Below are 24,759 nucleotides of genomic sequence, written 5' to 3'. Positions count from 1 at the left end.
GTATTGTAATACAGTCAGGGGTGGGTTGGTGTGTATTGTAATACAGTCAGGGGTGGGTTGAAGTGTGTGTATTGTAATACAGTCAGGGGTGGGTTGAAGTGTGTGTATTGTAATACAGTCAGGGGAGGGTTGGTGTGTATTGTAATACAGTCAGGGGTGGGTTGGTGTGTATTGTAATACAGTCAGGGGTGGGTTGGTGTGTATTGTAATAGTCAGGAATGGGTTGGTGTGTATTGTAATACAGTTAGGGTGAGTTGGTGTTTATTGTAATACAGTCAGGGGTGGGTTGGTGTGTATTGTAATACAGTCAGGGGTGGGTTGGTGTGTATTGTAATACAGTCGGGTGGGTTGCTGTGTATTGTAATAGAGTCAGGGGTGGGTTGAAGTGTGTGTATTGTAATACAGTCAGGGGTGGGTTGAAATGTGTGTATTGTAATACAGTCAGGGGTGGGTTGAAGTGTGTGTATTGTAATACAGTCAGCGGTGGGTTGAAGTGTGTGTATTGTAATACAGTCAGGGGTGGGTTGAAATGTGTGTATTGTAATAGAGTCAGGGGGTGGGTTGAAGTTGGTGTATTGTAATACAGTCGGGGTGGGTTGGTGTGTATTGTAATACAGTTAGGGGTGGGTTGGTGTGTATTGTAATACAGTCAGGGGTGGGTTGAAGTGTGTGTATTGTAATACAGTCAGGGGTGGGTTGAAGTGTGTGTATTGTAATACAGTCAGGGGTGGGTTGGTGTGTATTGTAATACAGTCAGGGGTGGGTTGGTGTGTATTGTAATACAGTCTGGGATGGGTTGAAGTGTATTGTAATACAGTCAGGGGTGGGTTGAAGTGTGTGTGTACAGTCAGGGGTGGGTTGGTGTGTATTGTAATACAGTCAGGGGTGGGTTGCTGTGTATTGTAATAGAGTCAGGGGTGGGTTGAAGTGTGTGTATTGTAATACAGTCAGGGGTGGGTTGAAGTGTGTGTATTGTAATACAGTCAGGGGTGGGTTGAAGTGTGTGTATTGTAATACAGTCAGGGGTGGGTTGAAATGTGTGTATTGTAATAGAGTCAGGGGGTGGGTTGAAGTTGGTGTATTGTAATACAGTCGGGGTGGGTTGGTGTGTATTGTAATACAGTTAGGGGTGGGTTGGTGTGTATTGTAATACAGTCAGGGGTGGGTTGAAGTGTGTGTATTGTAATACAGTCAGGGGTGGGTTGAAGTGTGTGTATTGTAATACAGTCAGGGGTGGGTTGGTGTGTATTGTAATACAGTCAGGGGTGGGTTGGTGTGTATTGTAATACAGTCTGGGATGGGTTGAAGTGTATTGTAATACAGTCAGGGGTGGGTTGAAGTGTGTGCATTGTAATACAGTCAGGGGTGGGTTGGTGTGTATTGTAATACAGTCAGGGGTGGGTTGCTGTGTATTGTAATAGAGTCAGGGGTGGGTTGAAGTGTGTGTATTGTAATACAGTCAGGGGTGGGTTGAAGTGTGTGTATTGTAATACAGTCAGGGGTGGGTTGAAGTGTGTGTATTGTAATACAGTCAGGGGTGGGTTGGTGTGTATTGTAATACAGTCAGGGGTGGGTTGGTGTGTATTGTAATACAGTCAGGGGTGGGTTGAAGTGTGTGTATTGTAATACAGTCAGGGGTGGGTTGATGTGTGTGTATTGTAATACAGTCAGGGGTGGGTTGAAGTGTGTATATTGTAATACAGTCAGGGGTGGGTTGAAGTGTGTGTATTGTAATACAGTCAGGGGTGGGTTGAAATGTGTGTATTGTAATAGAGTCAGGGGGTGGGTTGAAGTTGGTGTATTGTAATACAGTCGGGGTGGGTTGGTGTGTATTGTAATAGTCAGTGGGTGGGTTGAAGTGTGTGTATTGTAATACAGTCAGGGGTGGGTTGAAATGTGTGTATTGTAATACAGTCAGGGGGTGGGTTGAAGTGTGTGTATTGTAACACAGTCAGGGGTGGGTTGGTGTGTATTGTAATACAGTCAAGGGTGGGTTGGTGTGTATTATAATAGAGTCAGGGGGTAGGTTTAAGTGTGTGTATTGTAATACAGTCAGGGGTGGGTTGGTGTGTATTGTAATACAGTCAAGGGTGGGTTGGTGTGTATTATAATAGAGTCAGGGGGTAGGTTGAAGTGTGTGTATTGTAATACAGTCAGGGGTGGGTTGGTGTGTATTGTAATACAGTCAGGGGTGGGTTGGTGTGTATTGTAATACAGTCAGAGGTGGGTTGCTGTGTATTGTAATAGAGTCAGGGGTGGGTTGGTGTGTATTGTAATACAGTCGGGTGGGTTGCTGTGTATTGTAATAGAGTCAGGGGTGGGTTGAAGTGTGTGTATTGTAATACAGTCGGGTGGGTTGAAGTGTGTGTATTGTAATACAGTCAGGGGTGGGTTGAAGTGTGTGTATTGTAATACAGTCAGGGGTGGGTTGAAATTTGTGTATTGTAATACAGTCAGGGGTGGGTTGGTGTGTATTGTAATACAGTCAGTGGGTGGGTTGAAGAGTGTGTATTGTAATACAGTCAGGGGTGGGTTGAAATGTGTGTATTGTAATACAGTCAGGGGGTGGGTTGAAGTGTGTGTATTGTAACACAGTCAGGGGTGGGTTGGTGTGTATTGTAATACAGTCAAGGGTGGGTTGGTGTGTATTATAATAGTCAGGGGGTAGGTTTAAGTGTGTGTATTGTAATACAGTCAGGGGTGGGTTGGTGTGTATTGTAATACAGTCTGGGATGGGTTGAAGTGTATTGTAATACAGTCAGGGGTGGGTTGAAGTGTATTGTAATACAGTCAGGGGTGGGTTGAAGTGTGTGCATTGTAATACAGTCAGGGGTGGGTTGGTGTGTATTGTAATACAGTCAGGGGTGGGTTGCTGTGTATTGTAATAGAGTCAGGGGTGGGTTGAAGTGTGTGTATTGTAATACAGTCAGGGGTGGGTTGAAATGTGTGCAGTCAGGGGGTGGTTGAAGTGTGTGCATTGTAATACAGTCAGGGGTGGGTTGGTGTGTATTGTAATACAGTCAGGGGTGGGTTGCTGTGTATTGTAATAGAGTCAGGGGTGGGTTGAAGTGTGTGTATTGTAATACAGTCAGGGGTGGGTTGAAATGTGTGTATTGTAATACAGTCAGGGGGTGGTTGAAGTGTGTGTATTGTAACACAGTCAGGGGTGGGTTGGTGTGTATTGTAATACAGTCAAGGGTGGGTTGGTGTGTATTATAATAGAGTCAGGGGGTAGGTTGAAGTGTGTGTATTGTAATACAGTCAGGGGTGGGTTGGTGTGTATTGTAATACAGTCTGGGATGGGTTGAAGTGTATTGTAATACAGTCAGGGGTGGGTTGAAGTGTGTGCATTGTAATACAGTCAGGGGTGGGTTGGTGTGTATTGTAATACAGTCAGGGGTGGGTTGCTGTGTATTGTAATAGAGTCAGGGGTGGGTTGAAGTGTGTGTATTGTAATACAGTCAGGGGTGGGTTGAAGTGTGTGTATTGTAATACAGTCAGGGGTGGGTTGGTGTGTATTGTAATACAGTCAGGTGTGGGTTGGTGTGTATTGTAATACAGTCAGGGGTGGGTTGGTGTGTATTGTAATACAGTCAGGGATGGGTTGAAGTGTATTGTAATACAGTCAGGGGTGGGTTGAAATGTGTGTATTGTAATACAGTCAGGGGTGGATTGGTGTGTATTGTAATACAGTCGGGTGGGTTGCTGTGTATTGTAATAGAGTCAGGGGTGGGTTGAAGTGTGTGTATTGTAATACAGTCAGGGGTGAGTTGAAGTGTGTGTATTGTAATACAGTCAGGGGTGGGTTGAAGTGTGTGTATTGTAATACAGTCAGGGGTGGGTTGAAATGTGTGTATTGTAATAGAGTCAGGGGATGGGTTGAAGTTGGTGTATTGTAATACAGTCGGGGTGGGTTGGTGTGTATTGTAATACAGTTAGGGGTGGGTTGGTGTGTATTGTAATACAGTCAGGGATGGATTGGTGTGTATTGTAATACAGTCAGGGATGGGTTGAAGTGTATTGTAATACAGTCAGGGGTGGGTTGGTGTGTATTGTAATACAGTCAGGGGTGGGTTGGTGTGTATTGTAATACAGTCAGGGATGGGTTGAAGTGTATTGTAATACAGTCAGGGGTGGGTTGAAATGTGTGTATTGTAATACAGTCAGGGGTGGATTGGTGTGTATTGTAATACAGTCGGGTGGGTTGCTGTGTATTGTAATAGAGTCAGGGGTGGGTTGAAGTGTGTGTATTGTAATACAGTCAGGGGTGGGTTGGTGTTTATTATAATACAGTCAGGGGGTGGGTTGAAGTGTGTTTTGTAATACAGTCAGGGGTGGGTTGGTGTGTATTGAAATACAGTCAGGGGTGGGTTGGTGTGTATTGTAATACAGTCAGGGGGTGGGTTGAAATGTGTGTATTGTAATACAGTCAGGGGTGGGTTGAAGTGTGTGTATTGTAATACAGTCAGGGGTGGGTTGAAGTGTGTGTATTGTAATACAGTCAGGGGTGGGTTGAAATGTGTGTATTGTAATAGAGTCAGGGGGTGGGTTGAAGTTGGTGTATTGTAATACAGTCGGGGTGGGTTGGTGTGTATTGTAATACAGTTAGGGGTGGGTTGGTGTGTATTGTAATACAGTCAGGGATGGATTGGTGTGTATTGTAATACAGTCAGGGATGGGTTGAAGTGTATTGTAATACAGTCAGGGATGGGTTGAAGTGTATTGTAATACAGTCAGGGGTGGGTTGAAATGTGTGTATTGTAATACAGTCAGGGGTGGATTGGTGTGTATTGTAATACAGTCGGGTGGGTTGCTGTGTATTGTAATAGAGTCAGGGGTGGGTTGAAGTGTGTGTATTGTAATACAGTCAGGGGTGGGTTGAAGTGTGTGTATTGTAATACAGTCAGGGGTGGGTTGGTGTTTATTATAATACAGTCAGGGGGTGGGTTGAAGTGTGTATTGTAATACAGTCAGGGGTAGGTTGGTGTGTATTGTAATACAGTCAGGGGTGGGTTGGCATGTGTTGTAATACAGTCAGGGGTGGGTTGAAGTGTGTGTATTGTAATACAGTCAGGGGTGGGTTGAAGTGTGTGTATTGTAATGCAGTCAGGGGTGGGTTGGTGTGTATTGTAATACAGTCAGGGGTGGGTTGGTGTGTATTGTAATACAGTCAGGGGGTGCATTAAAAACACAGAAAACCTACAGCACAATACAGGCACTTCTGCCCACAAAGCTGTGCCAAACTCGTCCTTACCCTAAAAATTACCTAGAGTTACCCGTAGCCCTCTATTTTTCTGAGCTCCCTGTACCTATCCAGGAGTCTCTTAAAAGACCCTACTGTATCCGCCTCCACCACTGTCGCCGACAGCCCATTCAACGTACTCACCTCTCTCTGCATGAAAAACTTACCACTGACATCTCCTCAGTACCTACTTCCAGGCACCTTAAAAATGTGCCCTCTCGTGCTAGCCATTTTAGCCCTGGGAAAAAGTCTCTGACTATCCACACGATCAATGCCTCTCATCATCATATACAAATCTATCAGGTCACCTCTCATCCTCTGTCACTCCAAGGAAAAAAGGCTGAGTTCACTCAACCTATTCTCCTAAGGCATGCTCCCCAATCCAGGCAACATCTTTGTAAATCTCCTCTTCACCCTTTCTATGGTTTCCACATCCTTCCTGTAGTGAGCTGACCAGGGTCCTATATTGCTGCAACATTACCTTTTGGCTCCTAAGCTCAATCCCATGATTGATGAAGGCCAGTACACTGTATGCTTTCTTAACCACACAATCAACCTGTGCAGCAGGTTTGAGTATCCTATGGACTCGGACCCCAAGATCCCTCTGATCCTTCACACTGCCAAAGGTCTTATTATTAATGCTATATTCTGCCATCATATTTGACCTACCAAAATGATCCACCTCACACTTATCTGGGTTGAACTCCATCTGCCACTCCTCAGCCCAGTTTTGCGTCCTATCAATGTCCCGCTGTAACCTCTGAAGCCCTCCACACTATCCACAGCACCTCCAACCTTTGTGTCATCAGCAGATTTACTAACCCATCCCTCCACTTCTTCATCCAGGTCATTTATAAAAATCACAAAAAGCAGGGGTCCCAGAACAGATCCCTGAGGCTGATCCACTGGTCACCAGCCTCCATGCAGAATATGACCCGTCTACAACCACTCTTTGCCTTCTGTGGGCAAGCGAGTTCTGGATCCACAAAGCAATTTGCCCTTGGATCCCATGCCTCCTTACTTTCTCAATAAACCTTGCATGGAGTACCTCGTCAAATGCCTTGCTAAAATCCATATAAACTACATCTACTACTCTACCTTCATCGAGGTGTTTAGTCACATCCTCAAAAAATTCAATCAGGCTCATAAGGCATGACCTGCCTTTCACAAAGCCATGCTGACTATTCCTAATCACATTATGCCTCTCCAAATGTTCATAAATCCTGCTTCTCAGGATCTTCTCCATCAACTTACAACCACTGAAGTAAGACTCACTGGTCTACCTCTGCTCCCTTTCTTGAATAATGGTATAATATCCGCAACCCTCCAATCCTCTGGAACCTCAACTGTCCCCAGTGATGTTGCATAGATCATCGCCAGAGGCTCAGCAATCTCCTCCCTCACCTAGGGTTGAAGTGTGTGTATTGTAATACAGTCAGGGGGTGGGTTGAAGTGTGTATTGTAATACAGTCAGGGAGTGGATTGAAGTGTGTGCATTTTACAGAATGCAGACAGCGGGGTGGGTTGAAGTGTGTGTATTTTACAGAATGCAGACAGGGGGTGGGTTGAAGTGTGTACTTTACAGAATGCAGACGAGGAGGATTGAAGTGTGTGTATTTTACAGAATGCTGACGGAGTAAGGGTTGAAGAGTGTGTATTTTATAGAATGCTGACAGGGAGGGTTGAGGTGTGTGTATTTTACAGAATGCAGACAGGGAGGGTTGAAGTGTGTGTATTTTACAGAATGCAGACAGGGTGGGTTGAAGTGTATATTTTACAGAATGCTGATGGGGAGGGTTGAGGTGTGTGTATTTTACAGAATGCAGACAGGGGGTGGGTTGAAGTATGTGTATTTTACAGAATGCTGACGGGGAGGGTTGAGGTGTGTGTATTTTACAGAATGCAGACAAGGAGGATTGAAGTGTGTGTATTTTACAGAATGCTGACGGAGTAAGGGTTGAAGTGTGTGTATTTTACAGAATGCTGACGGAGTAAGGGTTGAAGTGTCTGTATTTTACAGAATGCAGACAGAGCGTGGGTTGAAGTGTGTGTATTTTACAAAATGCAGACAGGGAGGGTTGAAGTGTGTGTATTTTACAGAATGCAGATGGGGTGGGTTAAAGTGTGTGTATTGTAATGCAAGGCGCATCAGGAACAAATTATTTTTATTTATTTGGAGGAACAGGCCCTTCGATTTTCACCACCCCTCAACCCTCCAACAAGTCTGATTTAACCCTAACCTAATGGCAGGACAATTTACATTGCCCAATTAATCTTACAAGTAAGTCTTTGGTCTGTCGACCCAGAGAAAACCGAGACATTCCACAGGAGGGTGTGCTGAAAGTCCTTACAGTGAGCGTTGGGATGGAACTTTGAACTCAAGTACCCAGAGCTGTAATAGCATTGCGCAAAATACTACTCTACCATGGCGCCCAAGGTTGATGAAGTTAGACAATGTGCCAGTACATGGAACTACAACATTGTGACCATTACAGTAACTTGGCTGTCACAAGGGTAAGAATGGCTGCTGGATGTTCCGGGGTTTTGATGTTTCAAAATGGATGAGGAGGTTATTAAAGAGATGGAGGAGTGGCATTGCTAATAAGGGATGGCATCACAGCTGTAGAAAGGGAGATGTCACGGAGGGATTGTCAGTGTGGATGGAAGTCAGAAACAGGAAGGGAGCCATGACTCTATTGGAAGTATTCTCTAGACTCTCCCATTAGCAGCAGGGATGCTGAGATACAGATTGGGAGGCAGAATTTGAAAAGGGGCAAAAATAACATGGTTGTTGTCACAGGTGACTTCAACTTCCCTTATATTGATTGGCACCTCCTTAGTGCAAAAGGTTTAGATTGGGTGGAATGTGTTAGGTGTGTCCAGGAAGGATTCATGAGACAATATGTTGATAGGCCAACTAGAGGAGAGGCCTGTCAACATATTGTCTAAGGAATCTCTCAGTCGGAGAGCATTTCAGTGACAGTGACCACAACTCCCAGATCTTTTACTATAGCCTTGAACAGGGATATGAGCAGAATGTATGGAACAGTATTTAATTGGGTGGGGAGAACTATGATGCTGTTAGACAGGAACTTGGGAGCATAACTAGAAAAAGGTCTACTCCGGGAAATACAGAACTGAAATGTCGACGCTGTTTCGGAAGCTCTTGCATGGGGTTCTCTATAGCTTTGTCCCATTGTACAGATGGTACGGTGAAGAACCACACTTAACAAAAGATGTGAAATATCTGATCAAGAGGAAGAAAGTTTACTTAAGGTTTGGAAAGCAAGGATCAGACAGAGCTCTGGGGAGTCACAAGGTAGCCAGGAAGGAGCTTAAGAATGGACTTTGGAGAGCTCGAAGGGCGCTTGAGAAGGCCTTGGTGAGTCGGATTCAGGAAAATCCCAAGGCGTTCTACACCTCTGTAAAGAACAGGAGGGTGACGAGAGTGAGGGGAGGACCTATCAGGGACTGAAGTGGAAATGAGCCTGGAGTCAAAGGAGGTTGGGGAAGCCTTTAACGAATACTTTGTTTCAGTATTCACCAGTGAGAGGGACCATGACGTTTGTGAGGACAGTATAATGCAGGTTGATATGCTAGAACATATCGCCATTAAGAATGAGGGTATAATTGAATTTTTGAAAAACATTAGGCTAGATTAGTCCCAGAGCTGGGTGGGATATACTCAACATTACAATGGGAAGTGAGGGAAGAGATTGTTGTACCTTTGGCGATGATCTTTGAATTCTCACTTGTCTGGGACCAGACGATTGGAGGGCAGCAAATGTTATGCCTTCATTCAAGAAAGGGTGTAAGAATAAACCAGGGAATTATGGACCAGTGACTCTATAAATCAGTGGTGAGCAAATTATTGGAGGTCAGTGACAGGTGACGTTCCACAGGAATCTGTTCTGGGGCCCTTGCTCTTTGTTATTTTTATAAATGATTTGGTGAGGAACTGGAAGGGTGAGTTAGCAAGTTTGCAGATTTGTTTGGAGTTTAGAGCTTGGAGTCATGGCTATTGTAGAAGGTTGTCATACGTTATAACAGGACTTTGACAAGATGTAGAGGTGGCTAGAAAAGTTCAGCTGGAAAAGTGTGGAGAGATTTACTTTAGAAGGTTGAATTTAAAAGCAGAATACAAGGTTAATGGTAGCTTTCTCAACAGTGTGGAGGAACATAGGGGTTGATGTTCATTGATTCCTCAAAGTTGCCACGCAACTTAATCAGGTTATTAAGGTGTATGGTTTCAGCCCAAAGCATTGACTGCACTCTTTTCCAAGATGCTGCCTAGCCTGCTGAACTCCTCCATTATTTTGTGTGTGTTTTATGATGCATTGGTCTTCACTAGTTGGGGGATTGCGTTCAAGAGCCGCAAGATAATATTGCAGCTCTATAAAACTCTGGGTAGACCACACTTGGAATGTTGCATTCAGTTCTGGTCACCTAATTATAGGAAGGATATGGTAGCTTTAGAGAGAGCCCAGAGAAAATTTACCTGGGTGTTGCCTGGAAAAGACAGCATGTCTAATGAGAATAGGCTGTATGAGCTTGGGCTTTTCTCTTTGGAGTGAAGCGGGGGTGAGAAGTGACTTGATACTGGTATACAAGATGAATGATAGACAGAGACATTTTCCAGGGTGATTTTTTTTTAAAACACTGTAATGGGGTCTTGAATTACCCCTATGAACTGTGCTTTTGAAAAGAGAGAGTTATTTAACACCAACAACCTGTTTTTAAAAGAGGGAAAGAGAGACGAAGACTGCTCACAGGTTGTTTATACTTTCCTCAAAGACATCACCTGCTGGCATTTCTTACACAGAGAGAGGAAGGAGGAGTTATTTGAACGACAGCTGGTATCCAGTACGGTGAGATAAATAGGAGGTCAGATGATATAGACCTCAGACACATGTTTTGGACACATAGATAATTGAAAAGTGCAAGGCTATGTAGGAGGGAAGGGTTAGATTGATCTTAGAGCAGGTTATAAGATTGGCACAACATTGTCAGGGGAAGGGCCTATACTGTGCTATACTGTTCTATTTTCTATGAAAATGCATCACTGATTACATGCTCAGGTTACAAATAGATTCAATATTCCATGGAAGGCTGTTCTAAAACTCCGTAAAATCTTTATATAGAATATAAAAGCAAGGATATAATGCTGAGGCTTTAGAAGACACTGGTTAGACCGCACACGGATTATCATGAGCAGTTTTGGGCCCCTTATTGAAGTAAGGATGTGCTGACATTGGAGAGATCCCAGAGGAGGTTCATAAAAATTATCCCAGGGTCAAAAGGGTTAATGTATAAAAAGCATTTGATGGCTCCGGGCCCGTACTCTTTGGAGCTTAGAAGAACAAAGGAGGAACTCACTGAAACCTAACGAACAGTGAAAGACCTAAGATAGAGTGGATGTTTCCTCTGATGGGGAAGAATTTACTTATCCAGGAAGTGCTGAATCTGTGGAATTTATTGCCTCAGACAGCTGCGGAGGCCAAGTCACTGGGTATATTTAAAGCAGAAATTGACAGGTTCTTGATGAGTAAGGCATCAAAGGTCACGGGGAGAAGGCAGGAAAATGGGGTTGTAAAGGATAATAAATCAATCATGATGGAATGTCAGAAAGACTTAATAAGCCTCATTCTGCCCATACATCTTATGGTCTCATTAACATTTCCTTAGTTTTGTATTCCAATTTTCTAACTTCTGTTTTAATAACCTATTTTCTATCTAAGTGCCCCCTTAAGATGAAACGTGGAGATATTTACAGAGGGATGACTTTCTTTCATTATGGTCCAGAAAGCAAATGCCTGCATGAAACACATCCTAACTAGCATTTCAAGTTGTGGTTTAACTGTCACTCAACCATACATGAATACCACCAAATGAAACAGCATTCCTCCAGGGCCAAAGTGCAAAACTAACACAATACAAGGCACATCGCACACAAATAAGACAGCAGTAAACATAGTCACACAAGAAATACATAATATAGCCCATCCACGAGTGACACATCCTGTTGATAGATAGCACATGGATGTTGTCGAAAAGAACAAGCCCTCGGCAATCCACAGATGAACGCATGCAAACCTGCTTGTCGTCCACAAAGCAAACACTGGAGGGCAGCATCACTAGGAGGGATCTCAATCGAACATGACGCCACATCACACTGCCTCCAGCATCTCCCCTCCATGGTGGCTGCAACAGGCTACTCCACTGTCTGGGCATGGCTGCTCAATTACAATTAAATTTGCATACACAAATGCCAGACAATCTTCATCTACACAAGAAAGGTGTAACTACCCATGACATTCACCACTACAATTACCAGGTACTCCACCATCAACATCCTGTTGATTGCAATTAATCAAAATTTGAAATCATTAAAATACCATGGCTCCAAGAGCAGTTCAAACTATGGGTATCCCTTATTGAATGAGACACCAGTATCTTTCCAATATCTGCAAGGAACAAGTCCAGAATGTTATGGAAAACAGCCCACTTGCCCAGCAGCGTGTAGCTACAGTAGAACTCATCAACCAAACACGACCAAGCAACTGCTTGATTAGGAGTCACGATTGGTACTGTAGTGCAATAAGTAATAGATTACCTTTTCAACCTGCAACCTCTACCAAAGGGCAGCAAGGGAATCTCAGATCTGTGGTTCCCTCTTCAGGACCCACACATCAACTTGTAAATATTTCACAATTCTTCACAACTGTGAGATCTAAATCCTGTAATCTTTATGCCTAAAGCACAGTTAGATTATCTTCAGTAAAGACTATGGCCGTTTCTGAAAATGGCTCACTGCCATATGTTCAAGGCCAATAATGGATATACAAATTTGGACTATGCTTCTGACATTGCATCCTATAAACCAATTAGTAAAAAGGGATAATACTCATGAAAAGACTGTTGAACATTAGTAACTAATGAATATCTAAAAGGTCAGGATGAAATAATTGGCAAGTTAGGGTACAGAAGGTTTCCGAGGAGAGCTGTGCCAGCAGCTGCTCACTCTAGCAATCTATGTTTCCACAAGGAGAAGTCACAGGTGTTTGGTGTCATGATAACATCCTTTCCCTCAATTTCAGCGAAACAAGAGAGAGAGAGACTGACTTCAGGAAGGGGCAGTGCACATGCTCCTATCTACAATAATGGTGTTGAGGTTGAGAGCTTCAAGTTCCTGGGAGTGACCATCACCAATAACATCCTGGTTCAACCATGGCAGAGGTCATTGCTGAGAGAAAGTCTCTATTTTTCAGGAGACATTCGGTATACCCCCATCAACTCTTACACATTTTTAATCAATGCACCACAGAAAGCATCTTACCTGGATGCATAACGGCTTCGTATGGCAACTGCTGTGAAAGTGACAAGAAACTGTAGGGAGCTGTCGTCATGACTCGGTACATCACAAAAACTAATCTCCCCGCCATGGACTCTGATTATATTGGCTGCTTTACTAATACAGTGAGAAATATAGACAAAGACCCTAACCACCCTGACATTCTCTTTTCTCCTTCTCCATTAATAAGATACAAAAAACATAAAACCACATACCGCAAGGTCAAGGACAACATCTATTCCACTGTTAAGACTACTAAAGAGACAAGTTGGACTATTGACCTCACAATCCACCTCAGTACGATCTTGCACCTTATTGTTTACCTGTATTGCCCTTCCTCTGTATATCTACTTTATTCTGCATTCTATTATTGTTCTATTATTGTTTTACCTTGTTCTATCTCAATGCCCTCTGTATTGATCTGCTCTGTACGAGCAGCATGCGAGACGTTTTTCCACTGTATCTCTGTATATGTGACAACAACAAAACAAATCCAATTCCCAATTCCAAATGTAGGCAGCAATGGATTGAAGTGGTAATGGAGAATATGCATATCCAAAGTTAACGTGACTATAGTCATTGCTTTGATACAAATCATATAGATCCATTTTAGCTTTTGTGAAGTGGCACTGGGCACACTGCAGATTTACTCATTGGTATTAATTTGATCAAGAAAGTATTACTCCTTCAATAACATTATATCAAAGGCAGCAGAAATGAAAATAAACTAGCAGCAATCAAATTTTAAATAGTAGTCAAACCTGAACAGAAAGTTCTAGGGAAAAATTATTGGAATAGCACACACAATTCTCTAACTTCAAATTCCCCCGTGTTGCATTGTTTGCGTCAACACCAAACACAACCTCAGGCAGCCTGCAAGTGTTGCTTCAGATTCCAGTGCAAAAATGGTGTGGCCACCATGTTCACAGAACAACAGCAAAACAAACCCTGTCCTCCCTACCACCCACAAAAGCAGAGACACAGACGGTCCTCCAACCCCAAGACCGGATGTCTGCAGCCTCCAGTACACTCAGACTCAGACTCTCTGGGCCTTCAACTTCTGTTGTGGACTTACAGAACAGGTTTCTGGCCATAAAGCCTCGACTTCCAATCGACCTTCTGCATCGGCTCAGGATTTGCCAACAATGATAAATGAGGACCCTGGATGTGGACCCTGAATTCTAGGGCTTTTACATCAATGATCGGGATCCCAAACACTACACCTCGAACTCCAGTGTTGCCAAATCACATACCGGGGGTAGGGTCACTGTTACTTGTGCCTCCTGGCCACATGGAACTCCAATCCCAGAAGATGCCATCGACTCGCTGACCTGGAGGGTGGTGTGCCACCATCACTGGTCTGCCAGTCTGACATACAATCACGGCTGTCCTTCGTCTTACATTCATGTCACTGACCTTTGAATTCTGAGCAGAGGCCTAGATTCCTAACTGAGCTCGAACTACCCATCTCCCTATCCCTAAACACAAATCTGACACTCAACTCTCCTCTATCCTCAAAACCATCTTACAAGCCCAAGAAACAATTAAATCTGAGCCATGACCTCAGAGACCACAACTCGGCATTATCTTCATCATAAGGGTTTCATACCCAAAGTCCTCAGCTTTATTTACCCCAAGGGTCACCTGTCAGCCTCTGATGCTCCAAGGAAACAGTCCCAGCCTGTCTAGCTTCTCCTTCTAACTCAAACCCTCCACTCCCACAGACGTCCTGGTGAATCTTTTCTGCACCTTTTCCAAGTTAATCATATCCTTGCTTTTGTAAGGTGACCCCCAAGTGTGCCCTCACCAACATCTTGTACACTTGCAACTCCTTTACTGAATGCTGTCAGGGGAGACGTAGCAGAATACATTGTCAGCTGAAGCTTACTGTGTGTCAAAAGGTGCAAAGGTGAAATTTCCACCATACTTCTGTTTTCTCCTTCAGTGGAGATTCTATTCTTTTTCTCCTATCATTTAACATTATTTGGCCAAAAATCAATTAGACTGCAGGTAATCTGCCCCTAACTCCATAATACTCCACATCAAATGCCATCTATTTAGCCTACATAACTGGTAACTTCCTTCTCCTATCCACAATGCTTATTTTCATTAATTTAGTACTAGCTGAAATTTTTTATCTACATCTTCGCTTCATCGTGCAATTTGTAGCTTACTGAAGATACAGTTAACAAATGCTTCAGTCACACATCATTACCTGTAACACCAATTCCACAATCTACTACCACATTGCAAAGTCACTCATTTAACACTTGATGTCTGACCAAGATCGAAGTTAGTAGTAACAAAGCCAAAGCCAGTTACCTTTGCAATCCTAAAAATATTTTACATAACAGCACACAATCAGTGAAACTCTACATACAATTGCACCTCAGTATTTGATTTCCATAAGTATACAGTTTTATATTATGGCACTGCTGTAAACTACAATCTACATAGAAAGTGAGTGATTCAATCCTTATTCCATTAAATACCATCTCCAAGTAACACAGTTTTGTTGTGTCTTACTAATATGACTCCACAGAAGATTCTGCTAAAGATGTGAGCATAAGGCTTCCTTGCCTTAGCAACAAACTAACACCAGTGGAGATATGAAGTCCTAGAGTCCATGTCTGTCTCTGCAAGATGGGGAATGCCATGCCACAATCGTGGGCAAGAGGAGAAATAATGATGCAAAAAAATTAAAACAAAACCACTTTTGCAGCCCACTTAGCTAGCACAGATAAGATGCTACATTAGTACTGCAGCATGCAGTGGTATACAAAACAAACCTGAACTATTTCATGTACAAGAGTCAGCGACCATAAACCATGACGAAGTGCAACACCAAGCTAGGAGCAGCAAACTACAAAGAACATTAGTTAAGCAACATAAAAGTTAGTATTTTCTGATATGATGTGCAATTTTTAAATGTTATGTGCTGTTCAAAATGTATATACATACAGATTTCAGTTTCTTTACAGCTTCCTCACAGATGTGCATCCCTCGAGATTCATCTACCTCCACATGGCCTAAGTACTGAAAAGGAAGAATGCAAGTTCTGATTAGTCTTAAAATAATCTCACATCATACAAAGTTTATGTAAAATCCTAAGAGACTCCTCACGGAATTGCTTCCCATTGAGCATTTATAACAGATGAATCAAGGTACTTCACTATCTGCAATCTCAATAGCTATAGGTTCAGTTCAACCAACAGGGAACAGAATCAATGATAGCTTCTGCTCAAGATCACAAACACACACACTTTAAACAAAGGTAGTGTTGGGTTTGATTGTGATAACACAACAGCTGAATAACCAGTTGAAAAAAGGGTAACTACTTAGTCAATCTATCAGGAGATTGCTCACACGAGTGCAACTCTGTGGCTAACGAAAGCTATGCCCACAAAATAGAATATCACAAGAGAATAACACAACCTGAGAATGTGGAGACAAGTATACACAACATTTAACCATCATCTGGATGTGCACTTGAATCAAGGTATAGAAGGCTACTGACCAAGTGCTGGTAAATTGAATTGGTAAAGGTAACTGCTTGATGGTCATACCTGCATTCCAGATTTCAAGTTCTCATTAAATATTACAGATCCTAATTAAACTTTTCTTCACAGATAATGCTGAATATTGAGAATTTACAGTTTTAATTTTAAGTTTACAGTTCTTTGTTTTCATGCATATTTTCCATGTCTATTTTCTGAAAAAAATTAATAAATTCTGTAAGTTCCCACATTCCCATTTACCCTATTTCATATAATACATTCTGAGAAATGTCTCATCAATGCCTTTTCAAAAGCTAGGTGCAACAGATTCACTTGTACTTGTCTATGTAACCTTCTGAAGTTCACTAAAAAGAGTCAGACACTTCTTTAAAAAAACTAAACTTCACTAATATACCTTATCATACGATGATTTTCTAGGTTTCTGGTTATAATAATGGAACTACTGTTAGCCTATCTGGTTCATAGATTCACACAACACAGAAAGGTGCCCTGATAGCCCATTTTGATCATGCCAACTATATTGAACCTTTATGATAATCTATTTGCCTACATTAGGCTCATACCTTTACGGCATTTTCTATTCAAACGTCTTTCAATGTTTTAATTCTACCTGCTTTTTTTTTAAAAGATAAAGATTAGCTTTATTTGTCAAATACGCATGGAATCGTCCAGTGAAATGAGTTATTTGCATCAATGACAAAACTAGTCTGAGGATGTGCTGGGGGAGTGCACAATTGTCATCACACTCCCGGTGCCAACATAGAATATCCACAACTTACTAACCCTAACCTGTACATCTTCTGAAATGTGGCAGGAAACCAGTGCACCAAGAGCAAACCCACGCAGTCATGGGGAGAACACACTCAGTAAAATCAGCAGTGAGAATTGAACCTCAATCATACAGCTGCCATTGCAAAGCATTATACTAACCATTATCAACTCCTTTGGCAACTGTTTCTAGATCACAACATTGTGGAAAAACTTACCCCTTAGATCTCCTTTAACTTTCTCCGCTTTCACCTTAAACTTGTGCCCTCCAGTTCTCGACTTTCCTACCTGAAGAAAGATTCCAACAAACCTATCCATGTCCATCATAATTTTATGAACACTTATGAAGTTACCACTCAGCCTCCTAAATTCCAGTAAAAACAAACCCAACCAATACAATCTCTCAACATAATCATGACCTTCCATTCCCCAACACTCTGGTGAATCGAGGGTGCCACAGTATGTAGCGATTAGTGCGACACTATTACAGCTCAGGACAGAGTTTGGAGTTCAGTTTCGCCATCCTCTGTAAGTTGTAGGTCGCAGATGTGTTTCCTCTGGGTGCTCTGGATTCGTCCCACAGTACAAAGGCATTCAAGTTAGCAGATTGTCCTGTGATTCGGTAAGGGTTAAATGAAGGATTGTTGGGCAGTGTGGCTTGTTGGGGCATCAAATCCTGTAGTGCGTTATCTCTCAATAAATTTCTGCTCTTTCTGTTGTGATCACAACCTTCTTTTTAGCATGGCAACCTAAACTGTACATACTCCTCTTAGTGTGATTTAACAAAATTTTACACAACTGCAATATGACATCCCAACATTTATAGTTGATGCTTCAGTCTATAAAAGTATATCAAATGCCTCTTTTCACTACTGTACCCTCCCATTCAGGGAACGATGGACTTGCAGCCCGAAGTATCACACTGCACCAACACTCCCTGCCATTTCGTCGATATGTCCAAACAGAATTTGATCTCCCAAAGTGTTACCTCACTTGTATGGATTAAGTTCAAACTGCCACTGTTCAGCTGATCCATGTCGTATTGCATTCTTAGACACCCATCTTCCCTGTCTATACTCCACCAAAGAAAAATTACACCACAGTACAAGGCTTTTGGCCCATGATATTGTACCAACCTTTTAACCTACTCTAAGATCAATCTAAACATTCCCTCTTACATAGCCTTGCATTTTTCCAACATCCATCCTTAAATCCCCCTAATGCATCTGGCTCAATCACCATTCCTGGCAGGGCGTTCAATGCATCCACCAATTTCAGTATAAAGAACTAACTCTGACATTCCCTCTATTCCTCCAGTTACCTTAAAATTATCAGAATCAGGTTTAATATCACAGCATATGTCGTGAAATTTGTTAACTTTGTGGCAGCAGTACAATGCAATAGGTTTTAAGAGGTACATTTAATGTCAGAGAAATGTATACAATATACATCCTGAAATTCTTCTTCTTCGCAAACATCCACGAAAACAGAGGAGTGCCCCAAAGAATGAGTGACAGTTACAACATTACAAAGTCCCCTCCCACGCACAAGCAGCAGCAAGGCAATGACCCCTCTACCCCCACCAGCAAAAGAGGATCAGCACCCTCCACTGAGCACTCAAGCGTGCAGCAAAGTATCAGTAAAGAGACAGACTTGCAGTACCCCAGGGACTACTCATTCACCCAGTCATTCGACATACCACAGGCTCTCTTTCTCCCTAATAAGGGAAAAAAAGAGGTGTCCCTGTTTCACAGCGAAAGGAAAGACAAACAAACAACTCGCTGATTTACAATGTCAATAATAAGAAGCTGTTCCTGAATCACTGAGTATGTGCCTTCAGGCTTCTGTACCTCCTTCCTGACTGTAACAATAAGAAGAGAGCATGTCCTGGGTGGTGGGGATCCTTGATGATGGAAGTCGCTTTTCTGAGGCACTGCTCCCTAAAGATATCTTGGGTAATATGGTGGCTATGTCCCATTCTATTAGTCATTTCTGCCTTGAAAAAAATTCTCTGGTTATCCACTCTATCTATACCTCTTATACTTTTTGTACACCTCTAACAAGTCACCTCTCACCCTCCTTCGTTCCAAAGGGAAATGCCATAAGCTTACATAAGCTATCATCCCAAGACAGCCCTCCAGTCCAGGCAACATCCTGATAAATTTCCTCTGCACCCTCTCTTTAAAGCTTCCCATAATGAAGTGACCATAACGGAAAAGAATATTCATGGTGTAAAACAGCTGTAACATTATCGCACAGCTGTTGAACTCAATCCCGTCTAATGACAGTTTTGAGTGATCTATGGATGTGGACTCCAAGATCCTTCTGTTCCTCCACACTGCTAAGAAACCTGCCTTCAACCCTCCATTCTGCCTTCAAATTTGACTTTGCAAAGTGTATCACTTCACACCTTTCTGGGTTGAACACCATCCAACTTCTCAGTCCAGCTCTGCATTCTATCAATGTCCCATTGCAAACTACAACAACCCTTTGCTAAACCACTCTTCCACCCTCAACCAAGTCATTCATAAAAATCACAAAGAGCAGGGGTCCCAGAATAGATGCCTGCAGATACCACTGGTCACTGACCTCCAAGCAGAATACAGTTGATCTACTACTATCCTCTGTCTTCTATAGGCAAGCATATTCTGTATCTATACAGCCAGGTTTTCCTGGATACCATACCATGACCTGAGGTCCTTTAGCATCTGCCGGATGATGCTGAGGATGTTCTACGAGTCTGTGGTGGCCAGTGCTATCATGCTTGCTGTTGTGTGCTGGGGCAGCAGGCTGAGGGTAGCAGACACCAACAGAATCAACAAATGCATTCGTAAGGCCAGTGATGTTGTGGGGATGGAACTGGACTCTCTCACAGCGGTGTCTGAAAAGAGGATGTTGTCTAAGTTGCATGCCATCTTGGACAATGTCTCCCATCCACTACATAGTGGACTGGTTGAGCACAGGAGTACATTCAGCCAGAGACTCATTCCACCGAGATGCAACACAGAGCTTCATAGGAAGTCATTCCTGCCTGTGGCCATCAAACTTTACAACTCCTCCCTTGGAGGGTCAGACACCCTGAGCCAATAGGCTGGTCCTGGACTTATCTCATAACTTACTGGCATAAGTTACATATTACTATTTAACTATTTATGGTTTTATTACTATTTATTATTTATGTTGCAACTGTAACGAAAACCAACTTCCCCCAGGATCAATAAAGTATTACTACGACTATGACTATGACTCCTGACTTTCAGCATGAACCTACCATGGAGAACCTGATCAAACACCTTACTAAAATCACTATAAACCACTGCTCCACCTTCATTAAAGTGCTCAATCATACCCTCAAAGAATTCAATCAGGCTCGTGAGCCATGATCTGCCTCTCCCTCACAAAGCCATACTGACTATCCTTAATTAGACTATGCTCCTCCAAATACTTGTAAATCCTGTCTCTAAGAATCTTCTCCAATAATTTGCCCACCACTGAAAAAAGACTCATTGGTCTATAATTCCCAGGATTACCCCTACTCCCTTCCTTAAAGAAAGGAGTAACATTACTACCCTGCAATCATCAGTGGCCAGTAAGGATGCAAAGACAACCACCAAGGGCATAGCATTCTCTTTCCTTGCTTCCTGAAGTAACCCAGGATATAACCAAATTTTGTGTCATTTGTAAACTTCACAATCAAGGTACATACATCACTTACAGGTCCCGCACCAATCACTGCAATACACCACTTGTAACAGACTTCATGACAGAGAAAACAACCACATGAATATTCCGTATCCTATCAACAAGTCAATTTCTGATCCAGTTTGCCAATACACCTTGGATTCCCTGTGCCTTAACTTTCTGAACCAGTCTACCATGCAAGATGTAGTCAAGAGCCTTACTGAAGACTACATAAACACGTGAACTGTATACTTCAATCAATATTCTTCATTACTGCCTTAAAAAAGTGATCAGATTTGCAACACATGACCTCCCCTACACAAAATTTGCTGACCCCTGAAGTTCTCTAGTTTTAAGTCTAAAACTAAATTGGGTTAACCAATCTAAATCGACATTGTATTCTGAGGCTGTGCCCTCCGGTCCTAGACTTCCCCACTAATGGAAATATCCTATCCACATCTGCTCCAACCAGGCCTTACAATATTTGATGAATTTCAGTGAGATGCCCCCACATTCTTCAATTCTCCAGCAAGTACCGGCTACATTTCTCACACATCAACCTTTTCATTTCTGTGTTCATTCTCATGCTCCGATTACTCCAAGTATGGTCAGGCCAGCATTAGATCCTTACTTTTATATTCTCGTCCTCTCAAAGTGAATGCTAACATCGCATTTGCCTTTCTCACTACCGACACAATCTACAAGTGAAGCTTCCAGGAAATCCTGTACTAGGATTCTGAAGTCCCATGCGCCTCCACTTTCTGAATTCCCTGTTTATAAAATAATCTATGCCTTTATTCCTTCTTCCAAAGTGCAGGAATATACACTTCCTTGCACTATATTCCATTTGCCTCTTCTTCGCTCATTCTCCTAATCTAAGTTCTTGCGCATACTCCTTGCCCCGTTGCCCATCTTTGGACACAAAACCATCAATTCTGTCTTCCAAATTATTGACATATAATGTGAAGTGGTCCCAACATTGACCCTGAAGAACACTACTAGTCACCTGCAGCCAACTAGGAAAGGTCCCCTTTATCTCCTAATCTTTGCCTCCTGCCAGTCAGCTAATCTTCTGTTCATGCTAGTATCTTTCCTGTAATACCAAAGGTTCTTATCTTGTTTAGCAGCCTGTGTGGCACCTTGTCAAAGGCCTTCTGAAATTCAAGTAAATAACATCCATTGACTCTCCTTTGTCCATCCTGCTTATTATTTCCTCAAAGATTTCCAACAGACCTGTCAGAGGCAAGATTTTCCCTTAAGGAAACCATGCTGACCTCAGTCTATTTTATCATGCTACCCTGAAACCTCATCCTTAATAATAGATGATAATAGCTTGCCAACTACTGAAGTCAGGCTAACTGGCCTATAATTTCCTGTCTTTTGCCTTCACCCCCACCACCCCTTAAAGAGTGGAGTGACATTTATGGTTTTCCAGTCCTCTGGAATCATTACTGAATCTAGTGATTCTTGAAAGATCGCTATAAATGCCTCCACTAAGTTCCGGTAAGTTCCAGTGTGGTTGGATGGATTGGCCACTCTGGGTCCAATCAAAGGTGCATTTGTTCGTCTTGTAGTTATTTTAATGATCGCAAGTCACTGCTGGATGCCCAGAACATCAAGTACTGCAGGACTATCCCATCAGTCAGTTGTCCAATAGCGATGGAGTTGCACTGACTGCTTATCGTTCTGTTGTTCCCTGGACTTGTTACGTACCGTTGTGCCAAGACAGTAGGAGTGATTGTACTGGTCACTGTTGGACAATGGTAACATAGAATATTGCAAGGTCACCTCGGATGCAAAGGCCTGTTGCTGATGCCCAAGGGAGGAGAGCTGAGACGGCGTGGGAGACAGCAGAGGTCTCTGTGGGGCACACTGGAATCTGTATTGAGTTGGACCTGGACCGCCACCCCCCCCCCCCACCTCCTCCAGAGCTGCTCTCCAGTGTTTGCTCAATGGAAGAACAAGCTGAACCAGGACAATCTACAGTCAAGCCACTCAGGGACTTCAGCTATTTTTTTTCTTTATGTCTGCATGTATCCACTTTTATATTAATAGTTTGCTTATTTTAATACTTAATTTTTTTCCCCTTGTTGCATCTGGTTGTCTTCTGCTGATTTTTAAAAGCTTCCCAATCCTCAACTTCCCACTTTTTTTTTGTGATACTGTACAAAATACCGCCCTTTTGGTTTTATGCTGTCTTTTATTTCCCTTGTTAGCCACAATTTGCACATCTTCTTGAACAGTGGTTCCCAACCTTTTGTATGCCACGGACCCCAACCATGGCCTCTGCACTCGGGTAATCATGCTCTTTCTCTCCTGAAGGTGAGAGTTTGTTGCTAAGAACTCAAATCAAAGCAACACTGCAGACTGTAACATCAAAACAGTGAGAGATGCTGGTCTCCCTCTCACTGTGGCAGGAACGGTATCCTTCTCCCCCTTGTTAGAAAGAGAGAGCTTGTTGAAATGTCAAAGTGTTGGGATGGTCACTGGTTTCCATTGGACTCCTTGGGAGCCATGGTCTCCTTGGGGACTTTGCTGTGGTTGCATGGTAGGTAGTGGGACTGATGCTCTTTACTGAAATAAGTTGGGGGGGGGGGCTGATGCTTTTGCTGCTGCTTGTGTGTGGGTAGGGAAAGGGGGGCTTTGGGGTTTTTACAATTTATCTACCATTCATTCTTTGGGTTTTTTCTGTTTCATGGATGTCTGCAGAGAGTAAGACTTTCAGGTTGTATATTGTATACATTCTCCGATATTAAATGGAACCACTGAATCATTAACCAAGGAATCCGTGGACCCCAGGTTGGGAACCCTTGCTCTAGAATGCTTCTTCTTTGGGATTAACCAATCCTGCTCCTTTCAAATTTCTCCCAGAAACTTCAGCCATTGCTGCTCTGCCGTTAACCCTGCTAGTATCCCCTTCCATTCCATTTTGTCCAACTCTTCTCTTATATCTCTATAGTTCCCTTTAGTCCACTGTAATACTCATACATCTGATTTTAGATTGTCCCTCTCAAACTGCAGAGTGACTTCTATCATATTATAACTTCCTAAAAGTTCCTTTACCTTAACCTCCCAAATCTGGTTCATTGAATAACCAATCCAGCATTGACTTTTTCCTTGTGTACTCGACCATGTGCTGCTCTAAAAAGCCATCACATTCTTTCTCGAGAATGCTTCTGAAATGGCGTTTCAGAGCAGCACCAACCTGTTTACCCTAATCTACCTGCATGGCCATAGTAACATTGCCTTTTTTACATGCCTTTTCTATAGCCAGTTGTAATTTTTACCCCACATCCTACTGTTCAGAGGCCTGTATATAACTCCCCATCACAGTCTTTTTACCCTTGCAGTTCTAATCTAATCTAATCTAGTTAACTCAAGGACTCAACATCTTCTGATTTTATGTCACTTAAGGATCTGTGTTTTTTTTTAAAAAGCAACAGAGCCACCCCACCTGCCTGCAAAGCAATGCAGCAAAATATTCAATAACATCCTGAAGTGATGAAGCCCCACAGTTATTTCTGAAATTCTGACATTTTGCTGGTTCCATAAGAATCTTTTTTAATCCAAACACAAACAAAATCATTGAATTTAGTTAAATAAAAATTCAGACAAGACCTCACCTTAACTTGGAAACTACATTTGCCACCACGGACTGCTTCTTCATCCGTCTGCCACTGGTGCGGACGGCTTGATTCAGGAACATATACATCTTTCTTGCGCCTAAAACTCTGTCGCAACTTGTTCATTTTTAACCACCAACTTCCTGAAACACAAGCGTAAAAATTTGCATATTATGTGGAAACCATAGAAAGGGCGCAGAGGAGACTTACAAGGACGTTGCCTGGATTGGGGAGCATGCCTTATGAAAACAGGTTGAGTGAACTCGGCCTTTTCTCCTTGGAACGACAGAGGAGAGAGGTGTCCTGATAGAGATGTATAAGATGATGAGAGGCATTGATAGTGTGGATAGTCAGAAGCTTTTCCCCAGAGCTGAAATGGTTGTCACAAGAGGACACAGGTTTAAGGTGCTGGGGAGTAGATAGAGGAGATCTCAGGGCTATTTTTTTTTTAAAGAGTGGTGAGTGCGTAGAATGGGCTGCCGGCAATGGTGGTGGAGGCGGATACATTAGGGTCTTTTAAGGGACTTTTGGATAGGTACATGGAGCTTAGAAAAATAGAGGGCTATGGGTAAACTT

The 24,759-nt window shown here is 42.6% G+C and overlaps 1 protein-coding gene across 9 annotated transcripts in view; it reads right to left on the bottom strand.

Moving 5' to 3' along the window:
• numb (NUMB endocytic adaptor protein) overlaps nucleotides 1-24,759 on the bottom strand; it is a 285,368-nt gene that overhangs the window by 132,200 nt on the left and 128,409 nt on the right. For all 9 annotated transcript variants that reach the window (XM_063054289.1, XM_063054296.1, XM_063054281.1 and 6 more), the window contains 2 exons: nucleotides 24,184-24,326; nucleotides 15,555-15,629 (listed from right to left, as the gene is read on the bottom strand). In XM_063054289.1, coding sequence (XP_062910359.1) covers nucleotides 15,555-15,629; nucleotides 24,184-24,309 — 201 coding nt within the window. In that variant the 5' untranslated portion in view covers nucleotides 24,310-24,326. The remainder of the gene's footprint in view (nucleotides 1-15,554; nucleotides 15,630-24,183; nucleotides 24,327-24,759) is intronic.

This window comes from Mobula hypostoma, chromosome 1 (assembly GCF_963921235.1).
Source record: "Mobula hypostoma chromosome 1, sMobHyp1.1, whole genome shotgun sequence".
Taxonomy (NCBI): Eukaryota; Metazoa; Chordata; class Chondrichthyes; order Myliobatiformes; family Myliobatidae; genus Mobula; species Mobula hypostoma.
The sequence above is the reverse complement of the archived record's forward strand: the minus strand, read 5'-3'. Positions and strand labels throughout refer to the sequence as shown.